Source organism: Poromitra crassiceps (genome assembly GCF_964638095.1).
Source record: "Poromitra crassiceps genome assembly, chromosome: 1".
NCBI lineage: Eukaryota > Metazoa > Chordata > Actinopteri > Beryciformes > Melamphaidae > Poromitra > Poromitra crassiceps.
Window position 1 is genome coordinate 67,803,995 of NC_139623.1, and position 13,793 is coordinate 67,817,787.

General features: G+C 48.8%; 1 protein-coding gene across 1 annotated transcript in view; it reads right to left on the bottom strand.

Moving 5' to 3' along the window:
- The window catches only part of afap1l1b (actin filament associated protein 1-like 1b), a 125,103-nt gene that overhangs the window by 13,533 nt on the left and 97,777 nt on the right, over nucleotides 1-13,793 (bottom strand). The window contains exon 12 of the mRNA XM_083649832.1: nucleotides 7,381-7,526. Coding sequence (XP_083505958.1) covers nucleotides 7,381-7,526 — 146 coding nt within the window. The remainder of the gene's footprint in view (nucleotides 1-7,380; nucleotides 7,527-13,793) is intronic.

The window sequence follows — 13,793 nt, forward strand, 5'->3', positions numbered from 1 at the left end:
CTCGTGGGACTTACGGCGGGCCTTTCAGCCGATTTCTACCTCTGGTGTTGCTGTCTGGTTGAGGCCTAGTTCCTTCTGAGGCCCTGGTCAGGCCTTTGTTGCAGGCCGCAGGGGGTGCAGCGAGCGGGGGAGGGGAGCTGGCTTCCTGGCTCCTCCAGACCCTTCCGCTGCGCACGAAAGCTTAGTTGAGACTCAAGTTAAAACTGCTTCCAACAGTTTTGGTACTTTCTGGGGAAAATCACGAAGGGTTCTCATTGGCCTCTCATGTGTCTTTTGTGATGGTTCTGGCCAATGATAGCGCTCTGTGAGCTGGACTGTGCCCATTCTGTAACGTGAGGCAAGGGAAAAGGGGGTTTTATGGCTTGATTACCCTTAGAGATAAAACAATGGCCGGAATCCTTTGAGGCTCGGCCCCCAGCTGTGCTGGTATCTGGAGGGTGTGACCCAGCCATTTGGTTCTCCCTCCAGCTTCACCCCGAATGTGAGGCCATATCCAAACACAGGCAATACACTCAAATGTCCCACATTCAAACATATAAGTAATACAGTACAGTCCATAATGTGTCGATCACAACATCCCCCCTCCTCGTCTGTGGACTGCGGTCGACCTGCGGTCCGCAGGCGAGGATGAAGGGCTGTACAGACAGTTTGCTGTAACTTTTGGTCACCATGTCCATCTGTTCTGTGGGATCAAAGTGTCATACTCAGGCAGTTCATAGTTCATCATCGGTTCAGGCTTGGTTCTGGGCAGACTCCTAACCATACCTAGACTCATTACCATATAGATAATACAACCTTAAGGTCATATACACAACATCATTTCAAAATCAACAGGGTGAGCAGGGAAGGGCAGGAGGAGAGAAGGAGAGAGAGAGAGGGTGACAGGGTGTGATTTTGAATGTGTGCTGCATTCCAGCAGTGTTTGTGCATGAGTCTCCGTGTCTATGTAGCTATGTGCCAAGCTTTGTCCTATTTTGATGTGGTCTGCCTGCCGTAAAGGTGTTATGTTTCACAGCAGACAATGCATCTAGCCTACATAGAGATAAGGGTGAGAGCCGAGTGACAGGTGACTGTCAGGGGTGACAGGGTGGCTGCGTCCAGTCACCCGCCCTTCACCGAGTTTGATGTCATCTCCTGGGAGGGCCTCTGGTGGCTTGAATGCCCACCCTGCCCGTCAGGTGTCTCGCGCCCGTTCGGATGTCTAATTGGGTGGAGGGCCTAGTGTGCTGAGGAGACTCACGCCGTTCGCGCCCTGTGGCGCGACTGTGATGTCTCTTTGGGCAGCAGCTACCCCCCTTGGCTCTGTCCGGCAGAACCAGGTGGTCTGGCCTGCGTGGTGAGCGTGTGTGTGGTACCGTCTCTGGGTCCACACACACGCGGTTGGTGGGTTGAAACTGGCCATTTCTGCTTTTTGCTTCGGTTTCCACCTCCCACGCTATTGAGGCGGTTTTGAGAACCGTGCGCATGTTTCGGTCATACCAACGTGCGTCTAGGGCTACGGATGGGCGCACCGAGTCATGCAGACCATCTAGGTAAAGTTCCTTGAGACGTGGCACGTCTCCTTGATCCGGGCCATTTCTACCTTGATTATAAATTCTTTTCAAACGTCTGAAGTAATCCCTAGGATGTTCCTGGTAATTCTGTTTGACGTGTAAGGCCGCGTTCCTCCCCGCCGCTGACGACTGGGTAAGGAGGTACTCTTCGCCCAAGGCTTCGCGAAGCTTGTCAAAGTCATCTCTGATATGGGAAGGTTGCGTTTGGATAAACGCACGCACGTGCTTTGAGCTCATGCTCCATATCAGTTGAGCTTTCTCTCGCGGCGAGGCGTGTGGCAGAGCCTGCGAACCACGTTCGACTTCGTTGAGATAATCGGTCAAGTGTACCTCGTGACTGGCGGGATCAAACAAATCGATGTCGTTGGCTATTGACTCCAGTAAGTGATAGCGTGATTCTGCTTCTCGGAGAGAGAGTTCTGACTCACTCTGTTTTGGCAGTGGAGGCTGCAAGAAGGAGTGGCCGTTTGCCCGATTGGGCACCAAAGAGCGACTAATGTCATCATGCCCGGGGTCCCCCCTTTCGGGGGGAGGGGTGGAAGAGCTGACTTCCTGTTTCCTTGGTGGACAGGAGCTAGAAAGTGAGTGAGGCTGGATAGCCTCTTGTGAAAAAGACCTATCAGCGCACCCGTTGGTGGCCTGAGCAAATGACGGTTTATAATGCACAGGGCGGTAGTCGATCGACTCGCCACGGGCGTGATAAATGGAAAGTCGGTAAGACACACGTTCCTCCCTGCAGGGGGTTGCAGTGTGGATCGTTTTGTCATAACCGGAAGTGGCGCTGTCGAGTCGTTTGACTGTCAGCGGTTTGTGCTCTGAGGTGGAAGTCAGAGCTGGATGAAAGCGTGAATAACGTCTGAGTCTACACGTAGGTTGCTCGGATGAATGACTGACTGGTATGTCGGGAGCATGAAAGTCGAGCTCGGAGTCGGATGACGACTGCTGGGCTGAATAGCCTGAATCAGTTTGCTCGTTGTGAGAGCGGTCTCCCCCCTTTCGCGGTGTGGTGTCGCGATGTCTAGCAGCGCGGCTGCTTGCCAGCGCGGGCGCTAAGTGGTGTGCGGGGGTCTGATTCAAGTCGAGGGTTGGTCTAGCCCTAGGAGGCGTGTCAGCCTCCGGTGCCGGCGGGGCTATGGCCCTTCCGGCCTTCTGGTGCTCTTGCTGCTTGGCCGTTCTCGCGTTTAGCCGTGCGATCACTGCTCGGGTGGTTGGTGGAGCAGCGCGACCCGAGAGGGGGACCGTTCTGGGTCCGAGGGCCGCCGTGGATCCGGTCTGCATGCCCTTTTGGCTCTGTTGCAGCCGGGAAACTTCGGTACGCAGTCGGGCTAATTCTGTTTGGCAGACCTGGGCTTGTCGATGCAGACCCAGGTTGGCCTGCAGCGTAGCTTGACAGCTGTTGCGCAGTCTGCCTATCTGCGTCTGGTAGACAGTGGTCTGCCGCTGATGCGCAGCGTCCTGCACCTGGAATCTGCGATTTTGCAGAAAGAAAATAATTCCCAATGGAATTATTAGGACCGCTAGTGTTAGCATTACAATGCTAAATTCATCTGCTCCTCCTGTAGGCGGGCAGATGAGAGAGGCGGCTACCGCTTGCAAGTCGGTGGCGGCCATCTTAAAGAAAGTTTCAGCGCTGACCATCTTGTGGCAGCGCAGACTCATTGCGATGAGTCAAGCAGCTGTTTTACTGCTGTCAATTTTAAGCAAAAGGTGTGTGCACTCACCGTGTTGCTATGGCATCAAATGCCGTCAATGCCCACAGTTACTAATCCTAATTAAAGAATGGCCCAAATGTGACAGTCTCTCTGTGAGTTAGCTGCCAATTGCATGCAGTTAGTTTGACATCTGTCAGCTGTCACTCGGCTGGTGTCTGCTGTCAGTGTCATCAGGTGCAGGTGTCTGCCTGTCTTTCGCATGCAAATTCACTGTGACTGGTGGTCACAGGGCTTTGTTTACACTTTGTCTCTGGCTCTGGAGGAGACAGGGTGAATGTTTTTGAATGCTAATGTGGGGGGGGGCAGCCTGACTTCCCCCCACCCTTTGCCAGTGTGGCTTTCAAATTAGCATCAAAGGTTCCACTTAAATATGCGCAGCGCTGTCTATTTACTTCGGTTAAAGTCACTCTCTGATAGAAGGAACATTGCTATCTCTCATAATTTTAGGTTGAAGGCACAGTGGAAAACAGTTTGTTAACTGTGGTTTCTAACATAAAAATGGAATCAAGGATTTTAAACTGAGCTGTTGTCTTTGGGACTGTTTTGCTCAGAAATATTCAATACAAATCCTAACTTGTGTTAAGATTATGGGAAGATTCCATATTTTATGATTAGAGTTCCTTTAGTGTCTTCTGACGCATGTGATTTGCTTGGCAAAGCGCTATAGAAAACCTGATTTTGGAAAAATTTAAAAAACTTTGATTTTTCAAAAATTTATGAATTTTTATTATTCATGCATATCATATCTGTGGAAATACTGATATTAGAAGCCTCACACGGGGCACCATTTATGTTGTGCTCGCAGGAGCTGGTTTGGTTATGAAATATGATTATTAATAATTATGAATTATTAATATTCATAAATTTATTAGATTTGACAGAGGATATTGTATTCTCTGTAAGATTCGGGGCACCACTGTAGTTAAGGCTACAGACCTGTCTAAAAGTCAATTATGACTAGATTAGACACCAAACCAAATTGTCATATCAGTCTCATAGTGATATAATGTACATTGTACAGTTGATTGAAGGGTCAAAGTTCGTAAGCTTCTGTCACAGATTTCCACAGATAAAATACCTCATGAATAATAACCAAGATTCATAGCATTATGTAATAAAAATATTTAATAAATCACAATATTGTAACATCTATAGCTAATAACTAATATGAATAAGCATTATATCAATTGTGTGTGTGTGTGCCTGTGTGTGTGTGTGTGTGCAGTGATTTAAGTCTGCCTGGCGGAGGCAGGCTTGAATGTGTGTGTGCGTATGTGGGTGTTACTTAGCATTTGTGTGTGTGTGTGTGTGTATGTGTGAGAGAGAAGGAGGGCGGAGAAGGTGGAGTGTCTTATGTCACCCCAGGATTGGCTGAGGGGCGGTCTGGTCGTGTGAAGACCGCCTCCTTTTCAAAATGGCGGTTTTGTCAGTTTGGTGGAAGGAGGGAGAGGGGGATCGACGGGGGGAGAGAGAGAGGGAGAGCAGGGGAGAGAGAGAACACGCTGGTGGCCTCAATTCTCACAGATCGCTAACAGTCACATACAGGATACTGTAATCAACACATATGATAATGCATTTTAACCCCTAACTCTGCCCAGAACCATTAAACCATGAATGAACTCTCACGTGTGTTCCACTCTGTGGAGCGGGATCCTGTTGGTTGGGGAGAGTTGTCCTACGCGCAGTAGGGAGGATGGCTTTGGGTTGTGGGAGCGATGGCCTGCAGCGCGGTTCACCCTGGCTTGGAAAAGCGGGCAGCGGACGTCTGCTGGGGGTGCAGATGATGCCGGGGGTTGACGTGCAGTCTCTCTGCTCGTTGAGTCGAGGGTCGTGCTGTGCTCTGTGGTCCTTCTTTGTGGCTGGTTGCAAGCCACGGGCTGTCTTGGGCGTCTTTCGTCTGCAGCAGTTGGTTGGATCTGCTGCGGTGTGTCTTTTCTTCAGCCGTTGGTTAGGCGGTCTTGCCTGGAAGCTTGATCAACAGCCGGCGTTGTGCCAGGCTGTGGCAAGTCTGGAAGCGTAAGGAGGGTTTTCCCTGCGACTTATAACGCTAAACCGACTTAAATTAAACTGAGATTAAGTAGAGCTATCTCAGTTACGCATGCTATGTCTCGTGGGACTTACGGCGGGCCTTTCAGCCGATTTCTACCTCTGGTGTTGCTGTCTGGTTGAGGCCTAGTTCCTTCTGAGGCCCTGGTCAGGCCTTTGTTGCAGGCCGCAGGGGGTGCAGCGAGCGGGGGAGGGGAGCTGGCTTCCTGGCTCCTCCAGACCCTTCCGCTGCGCACGAAAGCTTAGTTGAGACTCAAGTTAAAACTGCTTCCAACAGTTTTGGTACTTTCTGGGGAAAATCACGAAGGGTTCTCATTGGCCTCTCATGTGTCTTTTGTGATGGTTCTGGCCAATGATAGCGCTCTGTGAGCTGGACTGTGCCCATTCTGTAACGTGAGGCAAGGGAAAAGGGGGTTTTATGGCTTGATTACCCTTAGAGATAAAACAATGGCCGGAATCCTTTGAGGCTCGGCCCCCAGCTGTGCTGGTATCTGGAGGGTGTGACCCAGCCATTTGGTTCTCCCTCCAGCTTCACCCCGAATGTGAGGCCATATCCAAACACAGGCAATACACTCAAATGTCCCACATTCAAACATATAAGTAATACAGTACAGTCCATAATGTGTCGATCACAACAAGTGTGTCTGTGGATCTCCTTTACACCCATCAGACATCTACATATCTTTGAGGGGGGGAATAAAACCGACTAGAGTGCAGCTATCTCAAAGTTACGTTAATTTGTTGAAATGAGAAGCCACCATGTATCTCTGCCTTCTAGTAAAGCTTTGTATTCGTTTTTGCAATAAGTTGTTAACATCAGTAACCGGGGAATAACACGAGTGATGTATAGCGATCATCTGTCTGTGATGATGACTGATATCTGGCACGACCAGCAGCTTCATTCATAGTAAGTGAATCCTACTGCTTTTTAGCGAACATTCCCGAGTCCTGAAAAGTGACTGTCATTTTGCAGTCAGTTTGGCAGTCTGTGTGTTTTTCCTGGACATTATCTGTAACGTTGTGAGGTCCCGCTCAGCTGCTATTACGTGCTTTGAGGTGCCGACCTGCGCGGCAGCCTTATTACACTCGCTGACGGGGGCATCTTCTGATTGTAACGTTACGTAATTAATAATTTATTATTATTTAATTTAATTCATCCGAGACCAATTCAAGTCAGAGTGATATTCACTCCCGAGACCGAGTCGAGTCAGAGTTATTTTGACGCCAAGTCCGAGACGAGACCAACACGTCAAGAATTGGTCTCGAGACCGGACTCGAGTCAGAGTCCGGACTCGAGTACTTCAGCTCTGCAGGACAGTACATAAATACAATGCAAGTCACGTTCATACAGGGGTGGGCGTGGTTTACGGAGATTTTAGGTTTAGGGTTGGGGTCTGGGGAGAGGTTAGGTCATGGGGAGAGGTTTAGGTTTAGAGTTAGGGTCTGGGAGAGGTTAGTCTGACTGGGTTGAAGCAGCATGGTTGACTTAGCTCTCCCATTGGTGCTGACCATTTCAGTCAGTGCCGGATGGAAATCCCATTCCACTCCCTGCAAGCTCTGCAATTGGCTCTGACCCGCTCTGACTGCAGCTGTGACCATATTTGGATTTCCTTTCCACGCCCCCTGTGTCGAGTCTGTATGCCTCTGCTGCTGTACGTCTCAAATCTGCCGAGCTCAAATGCCTGCGCCGCTGCCTTTGAAACAATAACAACAGCAGGGCTATCCGCTAGCTCGTTGCTACACGCTGAAAATGATTGATGTGGATTATGCAATGAAGCCAGCCTGCATGGTACGTTCGGTGGATGGCTGTAAAGAGCCTTTTTCCCCTCTAGTTCACAGTGAAAGCCTTCCCCAGCCAGACTCTCCCAGCCCCTTTGCTGGGAGAGTCTGGCAAGCAAGACTAGGGAGAGGTTAGAAAACCGAAAATCTCAGGAAACCACGCCCACCCCTGTATAAACGTAGGTTACCATTTTACAATTTCGGAGCCACAATTGTAACATAGCAACGTTGATCCAAAAACGCTATTTTAGAAAATATGCACGCACGCACACACACAGAGAGTGACTCACATGAAGGAGTGTCTGGCAGCATGCCGTATGTCAGTGAGTGTGTCCACGTCGATGTAGTCGTAGTGCAGCTCGTCAGGCAGAGAGCTGCTGCCTGTCTCTGCAAACAGCACGCCCAGCCAGCGGCCCAGGTCCTCCGAACAGCTGGCCTGAGACACACACGCACGCGCACGCACACACACACACACACACACAGACACACATGCACGCACACACGCACTGTTATGACACGTCATGGGGTAGGATCTATAGTGCTGAGATCTAGGTGTACTGTAGGTGGAGATTAAGGAGCAGGGACTTTCCAGCACACACAGGTGTGATAAGCCAGGTCACATAAAGTCTCATTCAGAATATCAGAGAAGAACAGACTCCAGTTCCCTGTAACCTTATGGGCGTGACTCTGGCTGTAGGGCCTGTGCAGGCTATGGACAAGGCTGAACTGGAATGGTTGGTTTCATGTCTGAAGGGGCAGTTGCCCCCGTGTTGGTGTCGTTCCTGGACCAACATTTTCTCCTAGTAGGGGTCGGGAAAACTCCATTGTCTCCCAAGAGACCAGGGCTCTGGAGGAGCAATATCCTGCAGTCTTCCCAGTTTTAATCAATCACCTAAACGTTATATATTATATGATATTATATGATATGATATGATATTATATTATATTATATTATATTCTCTTAAAGTCCCTGGAAACCAGAAATATTTCTTTATTATTTAGCATTTTGAGTTCATCACATCACAGGACCCTATGTTAATAAGCCACCAGCCAAATTTGAACGATGATGAACGTCGCAAAGTATATAAATTTAGGTTTGACAGTCCTGGCAAAAGTCATGAGAATCAATTATTTTTTAGAGTGTATTTTCTCCCGCGGACTGTGTGGGCATGTCCCGTCTACAGCAGGGAAATTTCCCTCTCTCAGTCAGACCTCTCTCCTAGAGAGAGACAGATGGTTTGTGTGTGTGTGTGTTCGCGTGTTGCTGCGCGCATAGCGTATACGGTCATCTGTCTATCTGTCTATCTGTCTGCACGCGCGCACACACACACACACACACACACAGCAGCGCCGCAGCAGGCAGAGGAGAGGTTTCTACACACCGCCGACGAGACTAATCTCTGCTCTGCCACTTCGAGTGCACAGCGCTTCTGTCTCCCTCCCACCGTGTGCTGTGTTCGTTCGCTCTCTCTCTCTCTCTCTCTCTCTCTCACTAGTCCAGAGACAGACAGACAGCGCTGTGGGGGCAAAGAACGTGCGTGTACAAATGTTATATAGAGCTTATGACGTCATAAGCTCCTGCGTTTTAGCACCTCGCGCACTGCTGTCTTCAATGAGGAAGTACTTTGTAGAATCTTGTAGAAAAATGACGATTTTAAGGCTTTGGGTTGAAAGTAATGTATAATAATTTCGGAGGCACACAATTACTAACATAAGACCCTAAATAACATAGTTAGAACGTTTTTGTGGATTTTGGTTTCCAGGGACTTTAATTGTATTATATTATATAATTTGATATCTTATAATCTATATTATAAAACGGCTCTCTCAAATCAAGCAATCTGATTGGTTCACAGCCATTGTATAAATCCAGTAACCCACTCCAATAACCCATGGCCATGGGTTATTGAGTTGCCATGGCAACTCTCTTACTAAAAGGCTTTGGTTACCTCAAATGACAATGTAGAAAAAACAAATGGCGGAGACAGCTGTCAGATCCTTGTGAATCGATCTTCGCTTATAACTTGACTAATACTTCGCAGAAAATTATGTTTTGTACAAGAATAGACGCGGGCTAATGTCTTCTTTGCAAAAAAAGGCTGTTAACCCCGCATTTAACCCCGTAACGTTAGTTGGTGTCGGGCTTTGCAGAAAAGCTCTCAGCTTCTCAGCAAGCGCTGAGAATGCAGCGCTGCGCTCGAGCTGCGTGTCGGGCTTTCCAGAAAGCTCTCAGCTTCTCAGCAAGCGCCAGGATTGGCCAATGTCAACTTCAGTCTCCAGAACGATCCAATCAAATCACCCGCACGTTCTTGCGGTCCCGCCTTACAGTATCCCACGAGGCCTACGGCCTCGTGGGATAACAGCTGATCAGCGGGATATATTTGCCACAACACACTGGCTCTCATGCTATATTGCTTAAATATATCATCTATATATAGATTTATAGATAGCCTATATACAATTGGATCTGATCAGTGTTGTAGCTACTGATGTAAAATGTTATTTTAGGGGTAAAAAAATCAAAGAAAATATTGAATACTAGAAAATCTGGCCCTCACAAACACAACAAAGAAACATCATCATGTAATCAAATCTGTTTGAAAAGCCTGTAGGTGATTGATGTAATTATGTATTAGAAAACAATTTACTTTAGTAAACATACCCCCCCCCCCCCCATCCCCCCAGGATTCCAGACTGCTCGTCTTTCTTCAGTGGCGCAAGGCACTCTGGGTATAATGTAGTTTTGGAAGCAGCATTGCCGCCATTTTGGCCTGAAAAACATAGCCGGAGGCAATTTGACTGTGTCGCCTAGTCTGTCCAAAATGGTGGATTAGCTGTGTGTTGGGGTGGGTTGAACCTGTTGATTGTCAGTTCTTTGGCAACAGCTGAGGAGGTGCTGGATGCGAGGCGGTGTTGCTACGTTACGTGCCTGGATTATTTTGGACGAGAAAACGTCAAACTGGTAAGTAAAGTAAAGGTAGAAAGTGGAAACAGTTTGCAAAATGCTCTGGAAGGAGTTGTTTCCTGCATTTCCTTGGCAATACACGAATCCACCGGCCAATTTGTGTAGGCTGCCATCTAGTGGGGCCGCCATTACTGCGGGGGTAGGTCCCCGCAGCTAGACTGTGCTGCTGGCTGCTGCAGAGTGCCAAATGATAACAGCGTCGTGAGCTGGATTGATAATGTGAGACAGTAGCCCCCAGTTACTGATGAAGGTACGACCTTATTATGGATGGGGATAGTTATTCAAATTGTAAATAGCGGAAAAAATACCACTTAACGAGCCGCATTTCAAATTTTCAAGTGACGTTATTGGGTAAACATGCTAATGTTAACGTTACTGACTAGCTAGCTAGCATAAACAATCAAGTTGCATGGAATCATTGCACACCAGTTACATTAGTAAAAATTAAAAAAGCTATACGAATTTGTGTTTTTATAGGCATTCAAGAGTATTTTATTAATCGCCTGGCTTGTGATGAGCAACAGAATGCCAACTACTAAGTCTCTCATAGAGGGTCAAAATGACCTGAGCTCGGGATGGATTGGCCAAATATTGCACACTGTACCAGATGATGAACACATCATTCTGAAAGGACCTGTCCGATATTCACAGTCCATCAACAACCATCATAATGTTGACATAACCCATGTCATAATCACTGTTAGCTTAGGCTAGGCAGCTGGCAGCTGCATGCTACTCATTATGAGGTGAAATAACGTTAGCGATTTACGACTGTTAACCAAAGCCTACCGTGCTGTTGTTATTGGGAACAAAGTCCTTTCTGTTAATATTCTTGATCCACCTCTGGCGAACAGCTCGGTCCTCTGCACATCCAGGGAATCTATATTTGTATGTTTATGTAACGTTATGGTTTCAGACAGGGGCACTCTTCATGTAGCTAACGCTAGTAAAGGCTTGTGTAACGCTATTTCATTACATTACATTACATTACATCATTTGGCAGACGCTTTTATCCAAAGCGACTTACAGTAACACACTTTTTGTCAGCAATAGAGCAATCAACTATGGAGCACAGTCTATGACAACTACAAATCCTGAAGGAACAGTGGTACGAGTTTTAGTTTAGGATTTTTTTTTTTTTTTATATATATTAAATAAAGAGAGAGAAAGAAGTTAGATCAAGAAGGGCCCAGGTGGAGCCTGAAAAGGTGAGTCTTTAGTCTTTTCCGAAAGATCGGCAGTGATTCAGCAGTCCTGACCGAAGGTGGCAGCTCGTTCCACCATTGGGGTGCCAGGGAGGAGAAGAGTCGAGATCGGGATGAGCGACTTTTGAGCGCCCGTAGCGAAGGAGGAGCGAGGCGCCCTGCACTGGTAGAGGAGCGAAGGGAGCGGTGAGAGGTTTGGAACCTGACCATAGATTGCAGGTACAGGGGATCTGACTGGTGTACTGCCCTGTAGGCCAGTACCAGTGTCTTGAATTTGATGCGAGCTGAGATGGGAAGCCAGTGGAGGTCCCGGAAGAGGGGAGTGACATGAGAGAATTTGGGTTGGTTGAATACCAGACGGGCTGCAGCGTTCTGAATGAGCTGAAGCGGTCGGATGTCGGTGGCAGGTAGGCCAGCCAGGAGCACGTTGCAGTAGTCCAGGCGAGGGACGATAAGTGACTGGACCAGGAGTTGAGTCGCTTCTCTTGTGAGGAAGGGACGGATTTTGCGGATGTTGTAGAGGGAGAACCTACAGGAGCGTGCTGTTGCAGCTATGTTGGCAGAGCAAGACAGCTGGTTGTCGAGGATCACCCCAAGGTTCTTAGCTGTTTGGGAGGGCAGTACAGTAATGTTGTCGATGGAGATGGAGAGATCTGTGAGAGGACAGTCTTTCCCTGGGAGGAAGAGTAGCTCTGTCTTACCAAGGTTGAGCTTGAGGTGGTGGGCAGACATCCAGTCGCCAATGTCCTTGAGACATGCAGAGATGCGAGCCTCGATTTGAGTGTCGGAGGGGGGGAAGGAAAGGAAAAGTTGGGTGTCATCAGCATAGCAGTGCTAAGAGAAGCCATGAGAAGAGATCACATGGGCAAGAGATCTGATATAGAGAAGAAAAAGTAAGGGGCTGTTGTGATCGACACATTATGGACTGTACTGTATCATGAGAAATATGAACCACAATGAACATATCATGGCTTAACATGTTTTTTCTCTCTAGCTAAGAAACCTCTATGGAGAGAGAACAAAATGGTTGTGTATGCTTAACCCCCACAGAACAAGGGGGGGAGCTCCCCCGAGGCTTCCCACAAGTGGGTGACAGATACCAGCACAGCTGGAGGCCGAGCCTCAAAGAATTTGCCATTGTTTATCTCTCAATCTAATCAAAGACAATTGTTCCCCCGCAGCCAAGAGGGACCGCACCCTTTGAGTTGAACTTGCAGAGTGGGTGTGCCCACCCCAGCTCACAGAGCAATCATTGGCCAGAGCTATCACCAAAGACACGTGACAAGCCAATGAGAACCCTTTGTGACTTCCCCATACAGTGAGACAAAACTGTTGGGAAAGCAGTTTTAACTTGCAGTCTACAGTAAGAGTCTCAACTAAGCTTGAACCAGGGGTTGGAGCGGCCAGAGAAGCCGGCTCCCCTCCCCCGCTCGCTGCACCCCCTGAACAAAGGCCTAACCAGGCCTGACCACAGCCACCAGAGGCCAGGGTGAACCGCGCAGCAGGCCCAGGGATCGCCTACCAAGGCCGTAAGTCCCACCCGACATAGCATGCTTACACTGAGATAGTTATACTTAATCTCAGTTAATTTAAGTCGGTTTAGTGTTATAAGTCGCACGGAAAAGCCCTTCCTGTGCTTTCAAACTAGACCAGCCGCTCTCCTTGCCCAGAGAAGCCCAGCTGGACCGCAAAAGCCGACAACAAGACCGTACCGCGAGCAGACCGCTCAGCAGACCAAGAGGAGCAGAAGAAGCAGAAGAGCCACACCGCAGCAGATCCAACCAACTGCTGCAGACGAAAGACGCCCAAGACAGACCGTGGCCTGCAACCAGCCACAAAGAAGGACCACAGAGCACAGCACGACCCTCGACTCAACGAGCAGAGAGACTGCACGTCAACGCCCGGCATCATCTGCACCCCCAGCAGACGTCCGCTGCCCGCTTTTCCAGGCCAGGGTGAACCGCGCTGCAGGCCATCGCTCCCACAACCCAAAGCCATCCTCCCTACTGCGCGTAGGACAACTCTCCCCAACCAACAGGATCCCGCTCCACAGAGTGGAACACACGTGAGAGTCATTCATGGTTTAATGGTTCTGGGCAGTTAAGGTTAAAATGCATTACCCTGTATGTGTTGATTACAGTATCCTGTATGTTGATGTACAATGTTTCGCACACTGTTGAATGATATAGACGCCTGAAGGTGAGCGCCAAGTTCAGCACGAACTTAGCGGCCACCAGTGGGCCACTCTCCTCTCTCCCTCTCCCTCTCTCCCCCTCCCACTCTCTCGGCTTCCCAGCTGAGCCCGTTCAACCGAAAGGGCTAGGCTTGGAACGGTCTGGAGGTGTTCAGAATGTCTACCCGCCAAAATACAGTTAAGCTGAATTAGAGAGTTTGATTAGTCACTCACACAGAGTGATCCCTTCCTAAATTCGGCAGAACCGCCATTTTGGAAAGGAGGCGGTTCCAGACCGCCCCCCAGCCACCTCTGTCTGACCGAGTCAATCCTTCCTCAACTTTGGCAAAACCGCCATTT